At 41.2% G+C, this 26,408-nt stretch overlaps 1 protein-coding gene and 1 long non-coding RNA gene across 7 annotated transcripts in view; one reads left to right on the forward strand and one right to left on the reverse strand.

The window, feature by feature from the left end:
* Positions 1–14,057, reverse strand: part of LOC311582790 — a 50,342-nt gene extending 36,285 nt beyond the window's left edge. For both annotated transcript variants that reach the window (XR_014774235.1, XR_014774236.1), the window contains exons 1-2: positions 13,005–14,057; positions 10,162–10,362 (exon numbers count right to left, since the gene is read on the reverse strand). This is a non-coding gene — a long non-coding RNA (uncharacterized lncRNA). The remainder of the gene's footprint in view (positions 1–10,161; positions 10,363–13,004) is intronic.
* Positions 1–16,731, forward strand: part of PPP3CA (protein phosphatase 3 catalytic subunit alpha) — a 278,323-nt gene extending 261,592 nt beyond the window's left edge. For 4 of the 5 annotated variants that reach the window (XM_084756053.1, XM_084756056.1, XM_084756055.1 and 1 more), the window contains 4 exons: positions 1,144–1,228; positions 7,954–8,051; positions 10,996–11,025; positions 14,064–16,731. In XM_084756053.1, coding sequence (XP_084612179.1) covers positions 1,144–1,228; positions 7,954–8,051; positions 10,996–11,025; positions 14,064–14,260 — 410 coding nt within the window. In that variant the 3' untranslated portion in view covers positions 14,261–16,731. The remainder of the gene's footprint in view (positions 1–1,143; positions 1,229–7,953; positions 8,052–10,995; positions 11,026–14,063) is intronic. The other variant, XM_084756054.1, reaches the window with a different exon arrangement.
* Positions 16,732–26,408: the final 9,677 nt, after the last annotated feature.

Here is a 26,408-nt window from a genome sequence, read left to right on the forward strand (position 1 = left end):
GCCCTGCCGGTTAATTTTGTTGTAATCTTAAGAGTGGCTAGGAATGCCTCTCAATGTATGATATTTGCTGACCGTTCACAAGGGCCTATGTTCAATCACCAGTCACACACACACACACACACACACACACACAAATCTTAAGTGTTTTTCTGAATTTTGTACATTTTGAGAATTAACAAATAAAATAGATTTACTAAAAATCATGCAGTGTTATAAGAAATTATTTTAAAAGAATATTTAATAGAAACTGCTTATATTGGCAGTCACTTAATTTTTTAAAATTCATTTGGAGAATTCTAGAAGTTGTAAAAAACACCTGGGCAGAACCATGCATCACTTAACAAAGATGTTTAAACTTCTTTATGTTATTTTGTATATATGAGTATTTGCCTACATGTATGTATGTGTACCACGTGTGTGTGTTACCCACAGAAACCAGAAGAGGGTACCAGATCCCCTGAATCTGGAGTTACAGTAACAGATGGTGGTGAACCAACATGTGTGTTCTGGGACCCAAACCCAGGACAACTGCAAATAAGTGCTCTAGCCACTGAGCCATGTCTTCACCATGAGACCTGTGATACATGTTTATTATCATTTGTACCTTAGTCTCTTCATAACTCAATTCAGTTTTTCATCTTTTCCTGCAGAACTCATGGTGAAAGAATGTCTAGTGCTGCAAGAAGTGTTTATGACAGTAAATGGCACAAATGTTCCTTTAGAAAGCATGGGACTGCAGGGTCCCTGGACTGTTAGGTTTTATGAGAACTACTGAGAGGCTGCTGGTTTCCCAAAGTAGTCCTCCAGCTTGTCGCTAAAGAGTAGAAAACACTAATTCACCATCTTCTATCTCAGAAGAGAAGGGAAAGTCAGGAGCCAGAGGAGAAAGAAAACCTCCTGTTCTCTGCTCTGTGATCTATCTCCTCAGCTGGGCTTTACCCCTGGGAATTCACCTCAGTTCCCCATTGTCTTGAGGTTCACATCCTGGTATCGGTTATCCAAAGTGCAGATGTCAGTTCAAAGACAGCAAGAGCAAACAAAGCAAAACTGATCGTGCAAATTATAACTGTCCACTAGTAGAGTTGTGAGAAATTGTGGTCAGATAAAACGTCACTGACTGGTACATTGTGTTTTAAAATGCAGGAGCCACGGCCGCAGCCCGGAAGGAGGTCATCAGGAACAAGATCCGAGCAATAGGCAAAATGGCCAGAGTGTTCTCAGTTCTCAGGTGGGCTCATCTTTCCTCCCTTTTTGTTTAGACTATTACTGTATGTCACACAGTAGCTGTCATAGCACTTTGCTCCAGTAGTTTAAATGTTTCACTAGGAAAGGTTTGCGTTCCTTGAACTGTTTCTCGCTTTTTAAAAGGAAATTCAGTTACTTAACATTTCAATCTGCTAGCCCATGTCCGTGAAGGAAGGCTGTATAAATGGATTGTGGTGCACTTTATCCCTCCGTTCGCGGCAGGATTAAAAACATTTGACTGGGAAAGTAAGTGGGATCTGTTCTCATTTGTAGTCTGGCTTTTGGGGGTGAACATTAACCATAACGCTGTCTGGGTGAGCCCCAATGAGTCACTTAGGCAGAACAGAGCCATCTCCTGTTGGTGTTTCCTATAGGAGGTTGTTTACTTCTCAGCGGATCATGAAGCATCCTAGTGATGTTATTAAGCATGTGCTTTGAAAGCAAATGTTGTATTGAAGAGACTTCCCCGCACCTTACTCTAAGACTCTATTCCTAGATAATGTACAGTAACTATATGTCTCTTCAAAGACCACTTTTAAGTATGGTGCCATTTTTACATGAAAAGTGTTCATTCATGGTCACATACATTAATATAGATAGCTAGAAATGCTTCGGGACTTATACAACTGTACAGTTGTGACGAATGACTACTGTAACTCATATCTGTCTCTCTCTCTCTCCTCTCTCCTCTCTCTCTCTCTCTCTCTCTCTCTCTCTCTCTCTCTCTCTCTCTCTCTCTCTCTCTCCCCCTCCTTCCCCTCCCTTACCTCTTCTCTTCTCTTTCCACTTCCTCCTTTTCTCTCTGCAACTGGAAGTCAAGTGTCTTACTCAATCTATTGAGGCAGGTGTCTTGCCAAGCTTGGACTTCACCTATTCCAGCTAGCGTAGATAGCCAGCTTGGCTCTGACTCCTGAGTGCTGAGAGCTCCACTCTTACTGGCACAGCAAGTGTTTTATCCACTGAGATATCTCCCAGCCTTTAGTTCTTTTTTCTTTTTCTTTTTTTTTGGGGGGGGGGGTTCTGCCAGCTCTTGATTTCTCTCCCTGCTATTTCTGCTACTCATAGAAAAGTCACTGAAGAGTCACTAAGTGATTTGATACTGAAAGCAGGGCCCTGTGAGAAGATGGAGAAGCCCCCCCCCCATTCCTTTCACAAGGACACGCCAGGTCGGCAGCTGCTCTGAGGCAGCTAGTGCCCTTGTGAAGCATCACATTGAGGGGGAAATGGATCCCTCCACTCCTACACCTCAGTGAGCAAAGCCCAGACTCTTGGGAACCACTCATTCCTACAAGGAGTAGACAGCATCAAACTGAAAACTCAGCATATGCCAAAAGGATAATCCAGCAATGTAGAGGGTCACTGCGTTACCAATGTGGCACTGGATCGGGACAAGGAAGAATTGTGAGAGGAGTCATCTGAGCAGATAGACATAGCCTTCATGAAGAAACTGACTGGAGAGTTCAAACCAAAGACAGTATCAGGTGCAAAGGTCCTTAGGTTGAACAATTCTGAGGACTGTCCGGAAGTCCTGTGTGGCTGAAGACATTACCTTTGGGGATAAATGAGTATGTGAAAATCCTGGGTTGAGCGGGTACCTCAGTCACAAACATACATGTATTATCCTTAAGCTTACCAAACCTGGCTCTTCTTTTCCTAACTGAAGTTACCTCATGGAGAAATAAACCACCAAGAATTTCCATATAAAAGCACATAGAGGAAACCAAAAAAAAGAAAAGAACAGGAGAAGCCTCAGTATAAATAAAGGTTTCATAACTTGAGTTTTCAGACCACATAAAGGTAGATGAGTGAATGCTATGGAATCCTACACATCTCAAAGGTCTGGAATGTTCCTTTAGGCCCATGACTATTGCTATCTAATGCTAATCATGACTTGTGACTTAAGGTTGTATATGTCAATAGTAAGCAAAAACAAGGTGCATTTTCTTGCAGTCCATTCTAAAGGCATCTGTGGGCTTTATGTAAGATATAGACACATCCTCGGAAAGCAAACTAAACTTAGTAGGCCATGCTGAACATTCAGATTAAAGTGGAATTTGAGCTAGGCAGTTCACACAGCCAAATTGGAAACACAGACATATAAACTAATGCACGACTGTGAAGCATGCGCTGTATCTTTGAGCAGATGCTTTGCTGTGGCTTTATATTTCCCAGGTGGATTGTTCTTAACAAGATTATTATAAGAGGAGAGCTGGGAAGAATAGGTTGAAGTCTGGTGGGTAGGACCCCAGACTGAAGGTAACTCAGTAAAGAAATCATGACACGGTCAGGAGAAGTCATAAGGAACAGTCACATGGTCCTAGGACCAGTGCTGATAGACTCTTTTTGAGGTATATTCTAAATGCTGGATGTTGGTCCCCATGTTATACACATTTAACAGTAATCTACGTGGCAAGCTTATATAGCTGGCATGAGTTTGCTTTAGAACAGGTCATATGTGTGTGTCCGCACTCAGTGGAAGAGCAGCACTGACGTCTTACTCAAAACAGCGGTGTAGGTGAGAATGGCTATAAATATGCCGGCAACCTGGTGATGAACTGTAGGTGTAGAGAGCGCTAAAGAGTAAAGGGATGAAGGTGAGCATTTGCCAAAACCTGAGGCTGAAAGAAACAAAACAAACTTAAGTCTAGATCCTCAAGGTCTTGAATTTCACAATAAAGCATTTAATCTTCATGTGGCAATGAGTAGTCCTGGAATGATTTTCATGAAATGAGAGGCATGCTCTAACTTATGCCTCATATATACTATACATACATACATACATACATACATACATACATACATACATACACACACACACACACACACACACACACACACACACACACACATATATACACACACACACACACACACACACTAATGACTGGATTAGCTCCTGAGCTAACTTGTTAGTAGATGAAAGAATATTTAGGCTACTGAAGTAATACAAGCAAATAGCCTGGAGAAGGCACTGTGCTGAGGGAGGCAAAGGAAAGGACAAATACAAGGACTTGAGGAACCTACAGTTTGTAAGCCAGGAACCAGTAGAATTGATATTGGATAATGACATAGATTTCTCAGAATAGAGAAATGGATACACACCATGTGTGTGAGAGCTCTGCACCACAATAGGGGAACCAAAAAAACCTGTCTTTTAATACCCCTTGTTTAGCCAGGCCTGCTGGCATATGCCTTTAATGCCAGCACGTGGGTAGCAGAGGCCAGCCTAGGAGCTTGCAGCTGGCCCGGAACATGGGTAGCAGCACTTTGTTGTAAGCTGAGGCCAGCTCGTGGAGTGAGTGGACAGATTCATCCTGGTGGCAGTTTTTAACACATTTTTTTTCTGGAGCTGTGTGCTCTCTAATATGCTCTTAGATGGCTCTCCACTGGTAAGATCGGCTGACCTAAATTCTGTTTTTTTCCCTACAAGAAGTTTTACCTAGGAGACTAGGAAGAAAACATATTGTCTACAGAGCCATACCCTGTGTGACTGATAGGATGCTGCTCTCAAACATTTATTAAGTTGACCTGGCAGAACCTTTATGTGGAGGCAGGTAGAAATTCCACCCTGTAGCTTTAGAGAGAGAAGCAAAGATCAGAAGTGCAGAGGGAGGGGTGTGCAAAAGTGTGAACTGGTGGTCTTGGTGAAGGTGAGCATGCACTATCTGAGATTCCAACAGAACCTGAGCAGGTCCTTCTAATAGAAACACAACACAAGCCACATCTATCCTCTAGCGTGTTCCAGAAGCCACCATAAAGGGCACATGAATACAAACACCCAGCATTTCCTAGTTAGCACGTGATCGATATATTTAGGAAATGCTCCCAGCCTAACCTTTCACACCACATCCTTGAAAACTGACACAGTATTCAGAAGCAGGCTCTTTGACTTCTGCTTTCCATGTTTCCAAAAGTTGAAAGCTGTTCGTGGCCAAGGCTAGAGAGAGAGAGGGAAAAAGCCCATCCGTCTACAAGAGCAGCATGAATATGATAAAAGGAGGCTTCTGTGGCGGTCGCATTGCTCAGTGGGAACTACAGAAGAAAGCAGGTTTTGCTAGAGCTCAGCCAGAGACGGGTGGGATTCAACATGCAGACTCCTGTGTAAAGTAGGAATGGGAAACAGAATTGCAGGAAGAAGAAATGAGGTGAAGGCAGGCAGGCAGGCAGGCAGGCAGATGGCTGTTTTCTGTGGGAGGACTTTGGCATAGTTTATGATTTAATCCCTGTGGCTATAAATGTGATTTTATAGAGGAGGAAACTGAAGCCCAAAATAGTGAAACTCATCTTGACCTCCATCGTGTGGCTGGGAGTTTAGCGTGACATCGGCTGGTTCCAAAGGGGGACTTGCAAACCAAAGAAAGGGTACAAAAATAAAATACTGAAAATTGAAAAATTACTTCAGATCACCAAACAACAACAACAAAAAACAACCAAACAGACAAACAGAACAACTGTCATTAAAATGCTAGCAACCCAATGGTTACTGATCACCATTGGCTTCTATTGATCATTTTGTTTGAGCAGCCTTGCTTTTAAAATGGGATGTGATAGCAGGATTTATTTGGTGTATAGAAATATTTGCCAGTTGTGAGGTTAGAACCTAACTTGGACTGTGAATATAAAGGCAAGTTGTGATTATCTCTGTAGAGGTATTTCTGAGTTTTCCAAATCTGCATTATTAATATTCAGGGCGTCTCTTTCTCTCTGTGACCTAGTAGTTCGACATGAGAATCGTGAAAAGGTTGAAATTCCCATATGAATGTAAACAGCGATTAATTGGCTGTCTCAATCCTACTAGTCATGAGTAAACTCTACAGTTAATGAGACAGGAATCTAAACTGCCAGTCTCCTTTCAATTGTTTTAAAGCGTTCTCCTGGTAAATACTTGGTGAACATGGACTGTATCCGTGATGTTGATCCAATGTAGATGCTACAGTGCAAGAGTAGTCAAAGCAGAAAGAAGCCTCTGTTCTTCAGAAACTTGACAGGTAGAGAAGTGGTCATTAGAGACCAAAAATAAACAGTAGCACAGGTGAGGTGAGGCGTGGAGTGCAGAAAGTGCTATTTAAAGTAGCATTAGACATAAGACTGCATCAGTCATTTGAAAGCAGAGGGAATGAGAAATGAGATGTGCAGACGGTCTGAGGATGACTAAGGGCAGAACCATGGGATAAGTGTACTGCGCGATGGACACTACTGGAAAATGTTGCCTAAGAGCTGAGCGAGAGAGGAGGAGCATTGATGGAGGAGTTGTTCTTTTGTGGTCCCAGTGAGACTTGCTAAAGATTTTACCCGTACCCATGATAGAGAGGGCACTGGGTAATTTTGCATCAAGGAACAACAGAGCTGGCATTGCTACTACATGCCTCAGTTTACCTTTTCATCTGAAAATGGACAGAGAGGACAAACCTGTGAAAGATAGAGCAGAGAGGCCTCCTACAAGGCTGTTGTAATCTCAGTAAGAGATGCTAGTGGTAAGAGGCCATTCACGTGTTGCGTGGTCCTATTCCTGTGGAACTCTGCTAAAACACCCCACCAGGTATAACGGAGGGGTAGCCTAGGGCTAAAGAAAGAAGAGAATCATGGCTAGTGAGTGGGTAGAGGGATGCTTTGGGGGTGATAAAATGTTCTAAAGTTGATTGGGGTGAACCTTGTATATCCATCACATTAGGGTGAGTAGGTACTAGCGTCAGGTGTGTGAACTGTGTCAATACAGCTGGGTTTTGTAAATGAGATGCTGGCGTTGTGAGAAGCACTGAGATAAAGGAAGTGTTTTCGGGTAGAGGTGTCAAGAGGTACCAGGGGAGTGGCTGTGGAATGCAGAGGTGACCACAGCTACGAGATGACGAGACGACGCTGTAAGCTGGAGCAACTGAACAAAGGAGTCCCAGCTTCTGAATTGAAGAAAGGAACAGATCTAAGGATGAATTCTTTTTCAGCCATGTTAGATATGATAAAAATTTTGGCAGTTGTACCTGCTAATCAGTATGTGTGTATGTGTGTGCGCGCGCACATATACACATGTATTGTAAATTTTCCCTGCATATGTAGCATTGCCGGATCTGTTGTATAGAAGGATAATAGGCTATTCCTATTTCATAGTTGTTTTTTAACTAGTGAGTCTGTATAAGTAAAAAATGATTATTAGATGATGAGCATAATTGAAATAATGATTCACTTACGATAATTTAAAAGCGGGGTCATATGAATAATGAACTTCATGTAAACAGATCTGGGAAGCGGCTGTAAGAGAAAAGCTCAGAGATGTTGCCAGCTGCTTGCTGTCACTCAGTGAGTCTTTCATGTAACACAAGGTCCTTCAATGACCCCCTGAAATAATTCCTGAAGAGATGATCCCTTCACTACAAAGCGGGCCTGCACATCCGCTGCTGCTCCCTGGGTGCACAGGTCCTTGCTGTCACTGCACACACACAACTCTACCTTGTGCTGCATGGTTACAGAGCTACGGTATTCTTCAGGAACATCAGTACGCAGAGGAGACCATAATGCCACAGTAGCATCATGTTCCTTAAATGAGGTCATTTATAAAATATTCCCTCTGTATAAATAGATAAAAATATATTATATCTTGAATAAAACAAAAGGCCCACAGAGCCAATATAAGGTAAGTATGGGTTCTTATGTGTCTTTTTTTCCCCCACAAAAGAGAGCAGAAGTTAACTTCCGCAACCCCTCTGTGTCTTTCAGAGAAGAGAGTGAGAGTGTCCTGACGCTGAAGGGCCTGACCCCGACTGGCATGCTCCCCAGTGGAGTACTTTCTGGAGGGAAGCAAACCCTGCAAAGCGGTAAGCAGGCCCGGTGGTATGGCCGGGAGCACACAGCCAGCTGTATCATCAGTGGAGCCATGAGTTTCTTGATCATTGAAGCTCACTCATCTTTTCAGTTCTCCTTGGCTGGAAGAAGGGCTACAACTCACATCACACATGAGTTTTATGAGTCACGCCCAACGTGAAAGCACCCTCATTCACTGCAGTGTGCCCTCTCCCCACACCAGCACATGCATCCATACCTTGAGGCCTACGTCCAGCACATCTCACGTAGGGTGCCTGCAGACACCACAGTAGGCTTGAGCTGCTGGACCTCCCTCCCTCAGCCAGTCAGTTGTTGTAAGTTCTCAGTTGCATCCTAGTAAATATTATGCTTACCTACATGCTAGATGCAATGTATACACATATATATGTAGAATTACAGATTTTATTGGAAAGAATATAAAAAGGGTAATTTAATTATCCACTTAGATAGAAATGAGACTTACCCAAGCTTTTTCTCTGATTCATTAGACATTCAAGAGAGTGATCACACCGCATTTTGTTGGGTTTTTTGTTTGTTTGTTTGTTTTTATTAATAATGACATCTTTAAAGTAGACCTTTTACTTTCTAGTCAGAACTGGCTGGACAAGTACCATCCAGCTTAGCTTTTTATGATGAAGGGAATACTGGTGACATAGAACCATTGAACACTTGACATATAACTAGTGCAAATGAAAAGATCTTTTAAATAGCTCCCAATATTCAGTGACTTTAACTTAAATATTCACATATAGCTAGTGTCCACCCATGTTAGACAAGACAAATATGTATACTCTTTCTTCTGTTATATTTGTTCTTTTATCAGTTTTACTTAACATCACTAATTAGAATATAACTTATAATATAGAAATTTTGCTGTTAGGTTAGACATCAACAGATAAAAAATTACCGCAAAAATATACTATAGTGTTGTAATACAATCTCAGCCTCTTGTTTTTCTCTCCCTGGACCTTTCTCATATTTTCTTCCCTACCCCTATCCTCCATCCCAAAAGACTCAGGTATTTTTAACAGTATATTATTAAGACATTTCTTCTACACAACACATAATGGTCAACTCATAAGCACCACACTTTAGAGACAACAGTCATACCTTCTATTTTCACATGATTTTCCTCAAAAAAAAAAAAAAAAAAAAAAAGCACTGTCTTTGAGTTGCCACAAAAATTCAAAACCAGTTCAGTGAAAGTAGGAAAATCTGTAATAGTTGAGGTAAGAATCCCTTGGTAAATCTATAGCTCAAAATCAATCACTTCATAAAAACGCACACCAAAAAAATAACATCAAAGTGAATATACTGAGAAATTAGCATAAGGAGAACATTTGTGTGCCCAGAACTCTGGGCAACTATGCAACTCTGCCCAGCCGATGGGAAACCACAGCCTTTAATAATAAGCTCAGCATATAGCAGAGGCACACACACCGTCAGTGACCAACTGCAGTCTTCCTGTGCAGACGACACACTAAGCTGTGTGTCTCTGCCCCAGCAGTGCTGCTGTGGTTTGAGCATTTCAGCTTTGCTTTTAAACCTAAGGCCCTTACGTTGTTACATTGCATAGTGTTACTATCATATGGTCACCTGTGTTTGTAGCTTCACTTAGTCAAGTTTTGTTTATTTTAAATCCATGTTTGTGTTATTCTCTGTGGAATTTATACACACACACACACACATACATACACACACACATACACACACACACACACACACACACACACACACACACACACTGTGGGTTAAGACTCCATTTGTCCCGAGAATTTGAAAACTCAGTATGTATTTAAGCCCACTTGGTTGTCACTGTTTCACGATTCGTGTCTGCCCCTCCCACTGGCATAAAAGGAGACAATCATCAAAGCTTTGACATTCAATTCTGCTCTGTCGTTATAAGGAACCCAGAATGCATCGTTAACTAGAATGCATATGTGGCCCTTGTAGTTTTAAGACTTAAATTACAAGAAAGTACAAATTAAAGTCCAAGGGTAGAATATCAATGTCAAGCATTTGCCCTTAAAGAAAAGTTTCACATTTTAGCATTGAATGAAGGGAACATCATCTGGCCTTAATAGCGCAGAAAAGCCCACACACCTGCACAGGGGAAGCACAGAGCCCACGTAAACGGCACGTTTCCCAACCTTGGAAGTTGCCACTTCAGGATGTCATGAGATGCCTCAGCCAGGGACTTCAACTGTGAGATCCCGTGTTCCTGAAGGTGCTGGGGGAGTCACTGCCGCTCCCGCTGGGCCCCAGCTTCCTGTGCAACACTTCAGGGCCTTTATTTCTAAAATGCTATTGCAGCAAGAAAAAGAAAACAACGTGGATTCAGCCTGGCTGGCAAAAGATGTGCAGGCTTTATTGTTCCCTCTGTTGGGTTCCTTCCCCCTCCCTGGCCTCCCCTTCCAGAAACTGTCTTTAAAGACTCCTATGTTTTCCACCCAGACAGCTTGGTATCATCTGCCTTTAAATCGCCCCTGCCCCGCCCCGACATACACCCAGCATAAAGTGTAGCACCAATGTCACAGACCAGCTCCAAGCTGGCCCTAGTCTCTGACATAACTACAAATCGCCAAGCATGGATTCTAGAATGCCCTTTGAACAGAAACACATTATTCTGCATGTTTCCCGAAAGGGCTTTGTCACTGACTAGTGAGCCAGCACTCCACACTGCCTCTTCATCCCCTCAGGTGTATGCAGGCCACGACTGACACTTCTCACTTTTGTGGTGGTGGTTTTTGTTTTGTTTTGTTTGTTTTGTTTTCCTTTCTTTTTAGTCTTTCTGTCTAGTTGTCTGTGGCAGAAGCCAGCACGTAGAGGAACATTAATTTCCCCAGGTCTTTTGATCGTCACTGACTTGCTCTTAGACTTAAAGAAAAATCCTCTGCTCATTTTCTCATTCATTTTGCACCCCTTTCTTCTCTTCAGCTACTGTTGAGGCTATAGAGGCTGATGAAGGTAAACTGGCCAGTCCCCTTTCTGTTGTGCCTGCAACAGATAAGGGCTCTGCTGGGTGTATTCATTTTTTTTATTTTATTTTATTTATTTATTTATTTATTTGCTGTAGCTTGTACAGAGTGTGTGGGCGTTGGGCTAACAGTTGTGGCTCAGTATTAACCGAAACGTTCTTGCTTTAAAGGGGAAAGTGTCCTTCTCTGGTTTGTTTGTTTGTTTTTTTTCCCTTAAAGCTATGTTTGACTTTTGTATACAATGAACCTAGTGTAATCACAGAAAATGAAGGATTATATATTTATAAATTTCTATATATCATGAATGATGTGGGGTGGGGGTTATGACAGCTGCCTTGACAAGTGACATGTAAAACAATACGCTTTGAGCTGAACCACCCCTCCCTCAGATCACTTTTAGGTAGGACAGAGACGAAAGAGAATAAAATTAAGTCTTCGCAAGCTTGCAGCAACAGAGATGCTTTTATGGTTCAACGTCACCTTTGTCTCTAAAATACTCCAATGTGAGACAGATGTGTAGAAGTGAATTTCTATCTTTATCAATTTTAACCAATTGATATTCGAAAGAAAGTTAACATTCATAAAATAATGCAAGGAATCCAAAAAGTATCTGTGGCTGTGGAAGTGGCCAAAACCAAGAATACCAAGCAGACAATACTCATTCCAAGTGTCTGCTCTATGCTAGGCCTCCTGCTAGGAGCTTCAGAGGAAATTGAGAATTATGCATCTCCAACTGCCGTCTAGCACTACTCAAGAGCAGTACGGTTGAGCCTTTCGTAACTCATTTTTAATTGAATGCTGTTTTACTACATGGTTATAGGAGAACTGCACATGAAAATAGTTTTTAATATTATGCATATTACATCCTCTGGAATGTTTTAAAAGAATAATTTGAAGTTCCCCTTTAAAACAAAATTCTTCAGTTGTATTTTGTTCTTGCAAAATAACATTTTTTTTTTTTTTTTACAAAATTGTGTGCATATAGTCCTTTGGTATGATGTAAAAGTGTCACTCTAGCTTTACAATTTGCTCATGATTTGGATACAGTAGGGGAAATGACGGTGATGTAAGAGAAAAATACAACTGTTTCCTAAATAGCAGTGAGCAAACTGCTATTTATGTGGGAATTCTCCATTCCTCTTGGCAAAATCTAATCTGCAGTGTGCATTCCTGTTGGTAGTTTGGCTGTTTTCTGTGACTCTGTGGCTCTGTGTTGTGTTAAGTATCCTCCCAATGTAAATTGCTAACACCCATTGTCTGACCAGCAGCTAGAGCAGAGCGCTTTCTTCCATACTGGGCAGACAGATGTAATCACAAGTGGAGCCCCATCCCGAACTAGCGTCTGTTCAGCCAGAGATTTGCATTCCTATGCTCTGACCTTATTGCCTTCAAAATCTAGAGCTTCCACTTTTTTTTTTTTTTTTTTTTTACTTAACTGAACGAAGCAGTTTCATAATGTACCATGACAGACTTTTGATTATGAGATGTCATTTAGAAAAAGAGGAAGTTGTCTGTTGTTTCTGCCCCTTAAAAATAATTGGATTAGTTTCCAGGGTGGGTGCTCATTTAGACAACTCGATTATTTTTCAGTTCATTACCGAATTACAGAATTAAGAAGCTTTGCTTTGGGCCTTGGTCTTTCCCCATCTCCCCATGTTTTTCCTCTCACACCTGACTAATCACCATTATGCTAACCTTAAAGTGCAGAAGGGGAACAGTCTGTTTTTCTTTATAATGAGCTTTAAACAACTGTGTAAAATCATTTAGGAATGCCATCCGTACTAATGAAGGGCTGCACATTTGTGTATGAGTGGCTGGCAAAGTGTCAGCTTTAACCTGCTTTACTTTTTCCATAAATAAATAAAGAAGTAAGTAAAATGGGGAGGAGGCCAGGACCTTGAAATGGTCCTTAGTAAGCCATGGAGGTGCAGCCCAACTCAGCATTGGTGATTGGCCTTCTGTACATACCTGGCTTGCACTTCGCAGGGAGTAAAGCAAACTGATGTCATTGGTTCCCCATCTGTGGTTTTATTTTCAGCTCACTGTTGGTACACCCACTGGGTTTTATTACGTTTTTCACAAATGCCTCTCGTATCTCTCTCTATAGCACACTAAAGGGTCACTAGAGGAGAACACAAGAGTAGCCAAGGTTTTAATTAAAAAGGACCAAAACCAATTCTTTTTTTCCCCCTCCTAAAAATTGTGAAAAAGCATTCACCTCTGGGTTCTTCTTCAACCCCCACTTACTGAGAGCGAGTTTTCATTGGTTTAGGCAGTAATGGGTACCAGATGAACATCAGTTTGACCTGTTCGCTGCTGAAGGGCCAAAAAACGCTTCTCCACTTAGTCATCTGATCTCTATTTTTGAGTTTCTTCTTACCCACTATATATCCTCCAGTGCTAAGTGGGAAATCAGCTTATAGTTTCTACCCGCCCCCCCCCTCCCCGCCACCCAACACACCACTGAGTTGAGATCTCTGTGGGACTTGGAGATGGCAGAGAAATGTCCCTGCCAATTCCTTTTCTAACTCCTTAGACCTTCTGTTCTCAGCCATTGCTAACATGCAGAATAGAGAGAGAGCTCCCACCATGTTTGCCATTACCGGCACGGTGGTAGAGTCAGAATGGAGGGAGGTGCAGTCTGCTTAGGTTGGTCGGGGTGTTGTTGGGGTGGCCAGTGTTGCGGGATCCAGAAGCCTGCCCCTTGGAACAGCTTTTTCCTTCACATACCCACTGTGGAGTTCTGTGATCTAAACTTTGATGAAGACAAGAGAAATGCTTACATCTTAATGCTTACACTTCAAGAGGACATTTTGGTTGGCAAGAGACATTGGCTGTTTTCAAACCCTTGGTTCCCTCCAGTATGGTAAGGAGTCTGTTGTGTTGTCTTCAGGTCCCGTCACGTTGTTCTCCACTAAAGGATTCCCACCCACTACGAAGTCTCTAACCTCACCTGACGTAACCGCGGTGTCCTTCGTTGTGCTCCACCTAACGCTCTCTCTCTTTTCTTAATGATTGTCTGTTTAGCTATCAAAGGATTTTCACCACAACATAAGATCACTAGCTTCGAGGAGGCCAAGGGCTTAGACCGAATTAACGAGAGGATGCCGCCTCGCAGAGACGCCATGCCCTCCGACGCCAACCTTAACTCCATCAACAAGGCTCTCGCCTCAGAGACTAACGGCACGGACAGCAATGGCAGTAATAGCAGCAATATTCAGTGACCACTTCCTGTTCACTTTTTTTTTTTTTTGAGCTGCAGGGCATGATGGGATTGCTGCATCTCGGCAGTTGGATATTCTTGGCTCTGACAGTAGCTTGTTTGCTCTGGGGGCCAGGAATTGGATTCAGTTTACACTATCATGAAAAAAAAAGAGGGAGAGAGATAATAAACTATATTTTGGTGAGGGTGGTGATTAAACACCTCTTTGGGGTATGCCTTTAAAAAATGCTTCTAGGAAAAAAGTTTTAAAAAGAAAGCTAATGCTAGTCTATACTGCAATGTTAGGGGAATGAACGTGTTTTCCTACTGCACTGGGGACTTATAGATAGCTTAATGAAAGGCCTTTTATTCTGTTACTGGACACGAAAACTTTGTCTAATTTCTTATACTCTATTGTACGTTTACAGTTGCAGCACTAAAAATGGATGACATCAAACATTTTTAACAAAAAAAAAGGTGTACAAACTAACTAAGGACTATTTATTGATAATGTTTTGTTACTCTTGTCAGACAATGGCTATAAACTGAATTAGGCAGTCTAAAAAAAAAAAACCTGGAATAAAAAAAAAAAGAATGTTGAAAATTTGTTAAAATGCCAAAAAGAAAAAGGAAAAAAAAAAAAAAGAAAAAAGAAAAGAAAAAAAAAAAAACCAAGGACAGTTTAATTTTGTATAGCTCATGCTTACCTCAGGTTCCTTTAGTTTGCTTGAATGCCCTTCCTTCCATAAAACACTTATTAATTTGGCAGTGAATACATTTTCTTTAAGTTAAAAAAAACTGGAATAATTACACCCTTCTTTTTGCTGTTTATATTTAGGGGTTTTGTTGATAAATCAAGTCTTGGTTGTGGCTTGCTGAATTCAATATTTATGAGTGGTGCATTTTTAAGTATAGTGAACACGACACCGTAGTGCAGTGATGAAGCATCTATATTCTGTAAAAAACAAAAACAACAAAAAAAATCTGCCTATGCATGTTTTTTAAGAAAAAAATAAAATAAAATGGCTGTATCGGCCTGTATGGGACTGTAATGCGCTTAGTGGTCTGACATATACTGGAAATGTATGTATACTGGCGTACTTTATATTCTCTAAGATGCTTAATGCCTTTGAAATTTTGTAATCAAAAAAGCTTTGAAAAAATCTAAAGGGGAGAGTATTCTTAAAAGTTTTTAACATAAGCTTGTCAGTGCACACATAGATGGTTGGCATGTTTAGCAAACTTTGTGAAATTTAAATAAGTTTGTAGTTACATGTGAAACTCTAAATGCATGGTAACTGTTGACGTCATAACAGTTTAGTTATTTCGTTCTGTTCTGTCATGTGCCACAAAATATGTACTTTTTTCACTTTTTTTTCCCCTTTGTATATTAGTTACGGGTTACAACTGGTTCATTCTGAAAACAACAACAAACAACAAAAGTCCATTCATATTTTTTAACAATTGTATAAGTGCCCAAGTCATTCACTACAGCCTAAAGCCTTGCCTTTGTAATTTGACTTCTGAAATGTTGGCAATCAAAGCATGCACCTGTAACAATGACAAAGAAAAAGCATTTTATATTACTACTCAATAAAATGTGCATGAACTTAAAAAACCGCTCATCCTTTCACTGAGTCAGTCTCCTGAAGGGAGTCTTGTGCATAACCATCATGGTGTCCTCAGGGTGCTGGCCCTTTGCCACCCTGCACACTTATGACAGCCTGATCCCAAGGGCCTCAAGATCCAAGGAGTGGTACCCACTTCTGCTGTAAAAGTCTTGGTGGGTTTGTGACTCAAAAAAAAAAAAAATCAAGCAAGAAAAGTCATTTTCTGGCTCCCTTGAATGTAGGTCCTATTTAAGAAACCAGAGCATTCCTTTTAATTGGAAAAAAAAAAAAAGAAACAGTGATCAATTTGTTGTCAGGTTGTTTCAGTTGTATGGGATGCCCTCTGTGCTATAGCAAAAAGGACTAGTCTCCTCATCGCATCTCCATCAGAGAGGAGCTGCATTTGTCCTGATGTGTGTTCCTGTGCTTTACTTGTTACCACACGGAGATTTAGGAGACACCATATTTCAGTTTCTTTCTAGCATTGTTCATTTTTCAGTGCACTTTGTTTATGTAATAAATTATGCCTATTCTATTAAGTAATAAGAGTTTGGCCATTAGTGATAGAGTATATCCAAACAAAGATAAATTCACTGACAAAATCATCTCCCTGTTTATTTGAATGAATCAGAATGTTTTTCCTATGGATATTTCCCCATCTTTAAACAAAAGTGACATCCAAGGAAAACAGATACAACTTGCTAGAATGATGTAAAAGAAGTGAGGATTCTGGTACCAATGTGTGTATTCTCTATCTTTTAAATGCAGAGAAAATATCCCAAACGTAATAATAATAATCAGGAGTTTTTTGGATTCCTTTCTTTTGCAAATTGTGCTAAGGAAACTATGGCATAGAAATAAACATTTGACATTGAAATAAGCAGCCAATGTGAGTATCGCTTGTCTTTTTGCTCAGTGTTAGGAAAAAGACACTGAATGTTTTCACATAATAATTTCATGTCAAAGAAATCAAAGCAGAGGTGAAAGTCTTTCTCCAGTATCAACAACACTAACAAATCTTTGTTATTCCTCCTGTCTCTTTAAGATGTATACAGACTATTGGGTTCATGAGTTCTCTGCTGGGTACTGGGGTACCAGCAAGCATGCATATATATGGTCATTTACACATACAGCCACACTCTCATTCCCAGCTGCCTTTGTCTGTGTCACGGTGACTCCTTTTTCACAGGATACCAATTCTGCTTAACTTCTATGTAGTGTTTGGAAGACTAAGAGCTACATCTGCTAGTCCCTCCTGAGAAGGCTTTATTGTCTGGAATATATTCATATAGCGTGTGTTTTCAAAAGCTTAAAAAAAAAAACTGTGATGAGGATCAAGTGTCATCAAGTGTGCCTACAACCTATCACTTAGGGTCACGTAAATACTGGGATATTTCATGCCATTTGTCCAGACAGTGGTCCTGTGATGCTGTGAAAGCCCTCTGAGCCATTTTGTCCTGAAATATTTGCTTTCTGCCCACCTTTGCTGTGGCCATGTGAGATAATTTTAATATGCATGCATTTTCCTATCCCTATGTTTGGCCTTAAGATGAAATCAGCTACATGGATGGGATGGTCTATCCAGCCTTACTTAAATGTGTCATACTTGAACTTGAGTACTTAATGTCTGTCACTCACTGGGCCCCTTGAATTGGACAGACTTGAAATCTCCAAACCTGAAGATACTTTCTCCACCCTGGTGATGTGGCCATCTACTTTATTCATTTATTTCGTAAGCAGCATGTTTCTCCTATGCTGTCCCTCTCATTGTTGTATGTTCTTATTTTTCACTCATGTGCATGCATACGTACAGAGCCACTATGTCAGACAGCCTCAGGGAACATAGAAGTTTTTAGTATATTAAATGCCAGCAGTCAGTTGGACAGTGAGTCAGTGTTGAGCTCATGGGAAGTGCTTTTCACAGTGCTTCCTGAGCTCTCTCTTGAGGTTTTTCTTTTAAATAACATAAACCAGGAACATCCCTAACTAGGCCCTTGATGATATGCCCCACCCTTTTTTATTTCATGTGCAATAACAAGAAGCACAAACGAAGAACAAAATGAACCTGTTTCGGGTGACCATATTGCCAAGAGGCAACTGACATATTCGAATTTGTGTTGAATGATGGGACGCCGAGAAGGAGAGTCTGTTTTAAGGAAAGACTAAGAAACTTAACAGGTAAACAACAGAGGTCCTGTTAGTGGTGATACCCAGGAGACACTGGGAAAAACCATCTACTTATCAAAAAATTTCAAGTGGCTGTGAAATGACCCCACATTCCATGAGAGTAAAACATCACTCGGAAGCATTCACGTACAGACAACTTGAGTTAGAAACCATGAATGTCCCCTAACGGAAAGTTCATGGAAGGGGTTGAACATAGTGCATGGTAAAGCACTTCCCTCCAGGATGGGAAGGAACCTGCTCCATATCTAAATGTCCCTGAAACAGTCCAGGATTGACTATCCCTTCAATACAAAGGTTTGGGATACCCTGTCAATTATTCAATCTAAACTATTCCTTCAAAACTTTGTGTTTGTAGATGCACTGTCTCAGGACTCTTCTCTATATCAACTAATAGCCCTTTATGAGTTTTATACATTGGGTATCTTTTATAGACAGTTTCCAGTAGATTAGCAAGATGTGGGGAGGTTGAGCTAATACTGGGAGATTCTCAGACCGTGTTGAGTTAGATTCCAATCTGAAAGCACTCTTTCCATGTTACAGATTGAACATCCCTTGTTTAGAAAGCTTTGAACCAGAAACATTCCCAATTTTAGGATTTTTGAGATTTTGTAATAAGGTTGCATAGACTTACCATTGAAATTCCCCTATCTGAAATACTCCAAAATCCAAGATATCTGGAGTTATTTCACAAAGTTTCAGGAGTCAGACTTTTGCCTTAGAGATGTTTAACCTGTATTTTCAACAACAGCAAGGATTCTAATACTAAATGCTAGGCTAGGTTTGTTCTCAATAACTCCACAGTATCCATAGGACTTAGTCTTGCCCCTTCAAGGTGGCATGCAAAGTTACTCACCTTGTGACTCTTGGCAGTCAGCTGACTTTCAAGTCTCATCCCCACGTGATGTCAGCCATGTTGGACTGTACACAGTGCTCAGGTGGCTATAGGCTTCTCAGCCCTTTAGGTATTATTCACTCATGCATTCTCAGTGTGGATTGGCTTTCCTCTGGAGATGCCAGATTTGTGTTCAGACTGGTATCAGGTACACCTTTCCTGAGAGGAGAGGGGTATCCTATACTACCTGTGTTTCAACATGTACCCCACTCACATGCAACACTATTGTGAGAATGGTTGCTTCTGTTTGAAATTTTGGCATGAAATATGGCAGACTTGGTATCTCTTGGAGGAAGAAAACAACAAACATGGATGCATATTTTTCACTACATAGCCTTATAAGACTCCATGCAGCAAACATGTAAGGAAAATGGATTGGAGCTTTGCTATCAAATGGTCCAAGTCCTCATAAAAATTCCCTAGAGCCTAAAGTCAAGGTAGAGCCTTCTTGTATACTGCCCTTTTCATCATAACAACTGTGTTCATCATTACAACTTGTTTTGCCAGAATTTGTATTTTAAAAAGTGCTTTTTGAGAGTTAGCAAGCTAGCTCAGCAAGTAAAAGTACTTGTGACTGACACTGGTGGCCTTCTTTCCATATTTAATCCCGAGAACCCACATAGTGGAGCAAAGACTCCAGAGAATTGTCCTCTAACCTCCACAAGCATGAAATGATGTGTGATTGCACACACACAAACACACACACACACACACACACACACACACACACTAATGTTTTTATTAAATTTGTTGTTTGTAATATTAATGTTTTATTAATTATTTATTCAGATTACATATCAGTTGTAATCCGCTCACTTGTATCTTCCCATTCCCCCCTCCCTCCCTCTTTCACCCTATTCCTCTCCCCTAGGTCTGTGACAGTAGATCACACTCTATCAGGTCTCATCCTGGTAGCCTGCTTACTCTTCCTCTGAGTGCCACCAGGCCTCATCATCAAGGGGAAGTCGTCAAATAGGGGCACCAGATTTCATGTCAGAGTCAATCCCTGCTTTCCATACAACTGTGGAGAATGTGCTGTCAATTCACTAGATCGGAACAGGGGGTCTAGGTTTACTGTATGCATTGTCCTTGGTTGGTGCGGTAGTTTGTGCAGGTTGCCCTGGGTCCAGACCCGACAGAGGTGATGCTCATCTTGCGGGGTTCCAGGACCCACTGGGTCCTTCTATTTCTCCATTCTCCCATACCTCTCTCACCTGGAGTCCCAACAGCAAGTCCCAACATCTGTCCGAATCTCTCACTGACTGAAGACTCTCAGAGGACATCCGTGTTCGCCTAGTATCCAATGCTAAAAAAAATACTTTTGAATACTTTTCACCAAGGCCTAGAGAACCATATAATGACATTGAAGTTTTAACATGAGAGAACCACTCCTTTGGATTCAAAGCAGCACTTTCTTTGAGAAAACTTTTGTTAAAAGATAACACATTAGCCATTTGCCAGCTGCTAAGACCTGGTGAGAAGTAGTTAATCACAGTTCTGACGGGCTCTCTCAAAGGCTCATAAATAGAGGTCTGTTTATAGAGAAGAGACTATTGGAGCATGGGAGAGTGCGTCAGGAGGATGGGATGGGTGCTGGAGCTCAGAGAAAGCTGATGGAGCATGACGGGTCTCCAGCTGTCTGTGCGAGGTGGACACCCAGTAGAACAACACAATTCAGTACTCAGTCTGCTCTGATGCCATATTGAACAGCGGTATTAAATCAGCATCAGTGTGCATGTGCTGACTTGTGTGACACACACCACACTGGCTCCAATAGAGTCACCCCGCTCGCCACATGGCTGTGAGACCATTACTGAGCTTCATGAAATCTTACTCCATTCTTGACCAAATGAGTGTTAAATTCTCAAGCTCTCTGTGGGAATTTAAAGAGAAGACGTTAATGAAGTATTTGGTAACTCTCCACCCCAAAAAAATTTTTTTTCATTGTATTCAGCAACCTGCTAAGTTACATGAAGGCTTGCATATTCTGTGGCTGAAAGTCCTGTGTGTGTGTGAGGTGATATCCACTGAGAGTGTGTGATCAGAAAAACCTAGTCGGATAAAACGCATCTGGCTGGAGCTTTCCCAAGGTGAGCTGGGGAACAGAGGGCAAGCTGCAAGCAGCACGTCTAACCTGGGAGATGTAAGGGCAAAGAAGAAAACAGGTCAACCACTTTGGAAACGCTTTGCTTAAAGCACAGGAGGATTGAGAGTGAAAAATGCCACCAGATTCAGCCACATGAGTTGATTACATCCAGAGGAAGAAGTCTTCAGTGCATAAAATCACATACCTGGTAGACTATCTCCCAACCACAGAGGCATTGCTGTTATCTGACAGGGACATCTGGGCTTGTGTGACTTCAGGATTAATTTGGTGGATGGACAGTACCATCGAGGACTCAGGCTGCCCCCATCCTTCTCAGGATGTTGGCATCTGTCCTTGGCTGCAGGGAGCTGTCCATGAGCACCTGGCATTGCTTCCTCACACAACATTGTTTGACTAGTGGAAAATAACAGCAAAAATAACCTATAAATACAGCAAAGCCGAATTTATTGCTTATTGCAGCAATGTAACCACCACCTCAGCAGGGTCGCAGTAAATCCAGATGGGTGGAAGGCAAAAGCAAAATATTTATGATGTTTTGTTTGGTTGAGGTTGGTCGTTCTACGTAGGAATCTAATAAAAATCAGAGGAAGTTTGTGGCTCTGTGGGTTAAAATTGGTATACACAGCAAGGAGGCACTTACTAGGAGAGTTTGAAGAGATGACAGTAAATATCTGGGCAAGGATGGATGAGACTTGTTTCCTCCTCAAATTCATTAAGCTACTTATGATAACTGAATCTCTGTCTATCTGTCTGTCTGTCTGTCTGTCTGTCTGTCTCTCTCTCTCTCTCTCTCTCTCTCTCTCACTCTCTCTCCCCCCCCCATCTTTCTGTGTGTGTGCTAAAAAAAATGAAAGAAAAACAAAAATATGCTGGGTCATATTGAATGTATGGGTTTGGAGATTCAATGCAGCTAAACTGTCAGTTCTTCTCAAATGAATTTATATATTTAACATAGTTCTAACAGAACTCCTAGCAGGAGTAACATATAAATATATCCTAGTTGGTTCTAAAAATCTATAGCAGGAGAATCTAAATTTTGAGCTCCCAGTGTGGCTTAGTGGCAGCATACAGAAGGCTCTGCTCAATCCCCAGTACCACTAAAGATAAACAAAATGTGTTCTGTATCCGTGCTGCTATGTCTGTTTGTGCTTACAGGACCCAAGCAAAGCTCTGAGAACAGCAGAGAGACCAGACACTCACTCACAAATGGTCAACTAGAAAACATGCAAAGACCAGTGGCCCAAGCAATAAAGTAGAGAGCCACTGACAGGGGAAGAGACAGTTGACCTCTATATGATAACTTGTTCCAAAATTTAAAAAAAAAATGGAGACTTAATTATAAATAATGAATTACAAAAAGAAAAGCGCTAGATTAAAAACATAAGAAAATGTGTGGTATGGCCTTAGCTAGGCACAGAGTTTACATATTGACATTAAAATCATAAGCCGAAGTGAAAATTACAAATTAATTGGATGTTATCAAAATTATCTTTTCTTCTTCTTACTTCATGGAGTGCCATAGTCTGGCAGGAAAAGTAACCAAATTGTAGCTCTATCAAAGAACTTGGATATGTGCAAGTCTTCCTGAACTCAAAAACAAATTTTAAATGTGGAAGAGATTTGGAGGGGTGGGAACACAAAATAAAATAAAATAAAATGCAGAAAAGTAACTGTGCACATTCAAAGATGTTCAGTATCATAGTGACTAGAAAAGCAGAAGTCAAAGCCACAGAGATTGCCATGGTCTGCATATAAAATGTTACATAAGCTCTCGTGTCTGAACACTTGGTCGCCAGTGGGTAGCAGGGTTATGGAACATTTAGGAAATGGCAACTTGCTGGAGGACGTACATCACTGGGCAAGACAGAGTTCTCTTCTCTCTGTCTCTCTCTGTCTCTCTCTGTCTCTCTCTGTCTCTCTCTCTCTCTCTCTCTCTCTCTATCTATCTATCTATCTCTATCTCTCTCTCTATCTCTCTCTCTCTCTCTCTCTCTCTCTCTCTCTCTCTCTCTCTCTCTCTCCCTCCCTCCCTCCCTCCCTCCCTCCCTCTTTCTCTCTCTCCTCTGTATACAAATAAATGTGACCTCTCTGCTGCCATACCTTCCTTGCACTGACAGACAGTTTCCTCTCTGGAATTGTTAACAACAGAAACCTTCCTTCACCTAACTTGCTTTTTGGTCAGGGTATTTTGTCACAGCCAGAAAAAGGTAAGCAATATGATGCTGTACCAGTACAGTCCTGCTTGAACAGAAGGAAAAAGACAATACACAAATACACATAAAACTTCGAGATAAAATCAGATGCTTTTAAGAACACAGACAATCGGATCTTTGACATATTCTTGGTGTAAACACTCCAGAAGACACTTGAATAGTCCAGATAAAAATTACTATACCAGCAAGAACCCTCATCCCTACATATTTATATTAAGTGATCATGTGTGTGATCATGCAGAAATTTATACTAACTGAAGTGCATCCATTCACTTGAAAAGTGATTAACTAGAAACAGAAACAGACTAAACTGCTTGTTGAGTTGAACTGTGTGCCCCTAGGAGATAGATACCTCACTATATTTACCCCAACATTAGAATGTGCTGTTTTTGAAAACAAGATGAGTGTAGGTCTAGGTTGAGTTGTAAGATGGACCTCTAAATCACTCTGTCAGTTTATAAAAGGACAGTGACATTGAAGACAGGTGGAGAGAAGGCAGTGGTACTCTGAAAACAGGAATTGGGGCTATACTCCTGTAAGCTGAGGACCACATTTTCAAGGCAAACTGTAATAAGCTTTGAAGAAACCAGAAAGGATTCCCATACAGGCTGCAGAGGGCTTGGGCTTGAATGGCAATTTCTTAATTTCTGAAGTACAGCCTCCAGACCTGTGAGACCATAAAGTTCCCTTGTTGCATCTCAGATTATTTTCATGGGTACTATTGTTGTACCTGTGAGTACATCTCTGTGCCATGTGCTTGCCTCGTGCCTGTGAGGCCAGAAAAGGGTGCCATCCACCCTGAAACTGGAGTAACGGATGATTGTGAGTTTCCATGTGGGTGCTGGGAATCAATCAAACTCAGGACCTCTGCAAGAGCAGCCAGTGTGCTTAACTGCTAAGCCACCTCTCCAGCTCCCAAGATATGTTCTTTTAAGCCACCAAGTTTGGGGGATGTTTTTAATCATACCTTGGAAACCAATATGTTGTTGATGAGTCCAAAGATATAATGAAGCCAATTGAAGCAGGAAATGTTAAAAAAAATTGTGGTGGGTCTGAGGGATTACCTGCATAAAAATTAATAGTTTGGTCTTCTGTGATGACGTCCACACTGACAGGCAACAGGGGAATCCGGGATATGAGTCAAAGGACTGTAGAACTCACAGTACATCAGCCAACCATTTTCTAATCTCTTCCTCCAGGCCCCAACCTGAGGACACCGTGCATTGGTATACTCACATAAATAGAGTGTGCACAGTGGCTTTTTGTCACATGGACAACTCCACCTTAAAAATGGCCTCTGAGCAATCCTTTTAAGCCTGTACCTGAGGAGACTGTTCCCATGATATCTGCTGGGAAATAAATCAGCCTTTCAGTGAGAAGCCACCTCTATCTCAGCAAACAGCCTTGAAACTATCAAAGCAAACAAACGGCCTTGAAAGGAGTCGGCAGCGGCAGCTGTCACAAGATGTTCAGAAGCACAATAGGTACCAATCGCAAAAGTTGCCATATGAAAATGATCCCATTTATTCCATATTTACGACCTTCTGCAAAAGATCAGGCTTGTGAGATGGCAGCAGAGCGCATTGCTGCAGTGGAGTTAGGGTGGGGTGAAATGACAGTCAGCAGGGCCATGACAGGGCCATTGGTTTTTCCTGAGTATGGAGGAAGGAAAATGGCCCCCGAGATAAGATGTTGTTGCTATGGAGGTCTGGCTATCCTACAGCTTGCTGTGTACACCAGGCTGAACTCAGAGTCACCATCTACCAGCCTAAGAATGATGAAAAAGAAATGCCGCATGGTTTGAGCAAATTGTTCTTTTATGTGAATCTACTGATGTGCTAAGAATCATAGCAGAAAGGGTGAGGATGTAGCTCAGTTGGTCAAGTACAGTACTTGCACAGCATGCTTGAAGGCTTGGGTGTGATCACCAGCACCAAATATACTATAAGCTTGGTGGCATACACCTGCTATCCCAGTACTCAGAAACTGAAGACAAGGGAATCAGGAACTCAGAGTTATGCTCAGGGGTGTGTGTGTGTGTGTGTGTGTGTGTGTGTGTGTGTGTCAGATATATATCAGACTAAGGTAGAGAGCCTACTCAACAAAGTGAGACAGAATTATGCATCAAAAAGAGAAAGAAGGAAAGAAAAGAAAAAGAAAGGAAAATAATTTTGCTGAAATTAAAACATTAAAAAAACAAAAACAAAAATAAACTAACAAAACAATCAGAGACCTGACTCCGGAAGGCCTCAAATCACTGCTTGCCCTTCTTTGTGAGTCGACTAATATTTTCTGTAATGCTGCTTTGTTTAAGGGATGGGTGATCAGAGGCAGTTTGGTCTGAACAGTTTATACAAGCCTAGGAAAGTTCATGTACACAAGTCTACAGGAAACACACACAATAAAGTCTTTGAGAATTAGAAGACAAACATTAGGTTTTGAATGTCTCATCCTGACATTTGCTCAGTTTAAGAAGAGTACGTCTCTGGGGGAAATGGTTCGCCAATTGTGCCAACTTTCAATTACTTTCAAGAAACAATTACATGATCTATTTCTTTAAAAGATAAAGTTTTGACCTGACCTCCTTGGCTGAATCAGAAGAGCAGACTTTCCTGCCAATGTGTAGGCACTTTTCATTTTAGAAATGAAATGAAATGCAATATTACACCTGACCTCTTTCCTCATCACAAATCAGGCCATCTGCCCTGAGTTTTAATTTCTTTTCCCGACATTCTTTTTTCCCTCTCCTAAGGAACATTGCCACTTTAAACTCTAAGCCTGTGTCCTAAGGCAAAACCAATGCATGGGGGAGCTAGCTTAGAAGGTGATTAATTAATTCTATAACAAATGTTTTTGACCTCCTATTAGCAAGGTTTTCTGCAAGGAATAGATATCATGTGGAAATTATGGGCTTAGGTCAGTAAATACATCAGCCCAGTGAGAGTCCTTGCGGCTGCATTATATCTAATGCAGAAGGTCTGACATTTCATCTGTGACTTGTTTTGCATCAAATCAGCCAATTTCCCGAACCTTTCAGTTCTTGAGGAAAAAGAAGAAAATAAACTATTATACTGTGCTTAAGGAAATCACCTGACCACACTGAATTCATTGTTACTTCGAGTCTCCTAATATTTTTACTTTTCTCCATGTTCTTTATTGAA

The sequence above is a fragment of the Acomys minous genome, assembly GCF_964271855.1.
Source record: "Acomys minous genome assembly, chromosome: 14".
Taxonomy (NCBI): Eukaryota; Metazoa; Chordata; class Mammalia; order Rodentia; family Muridae; genus Acomys; species Acomys minous.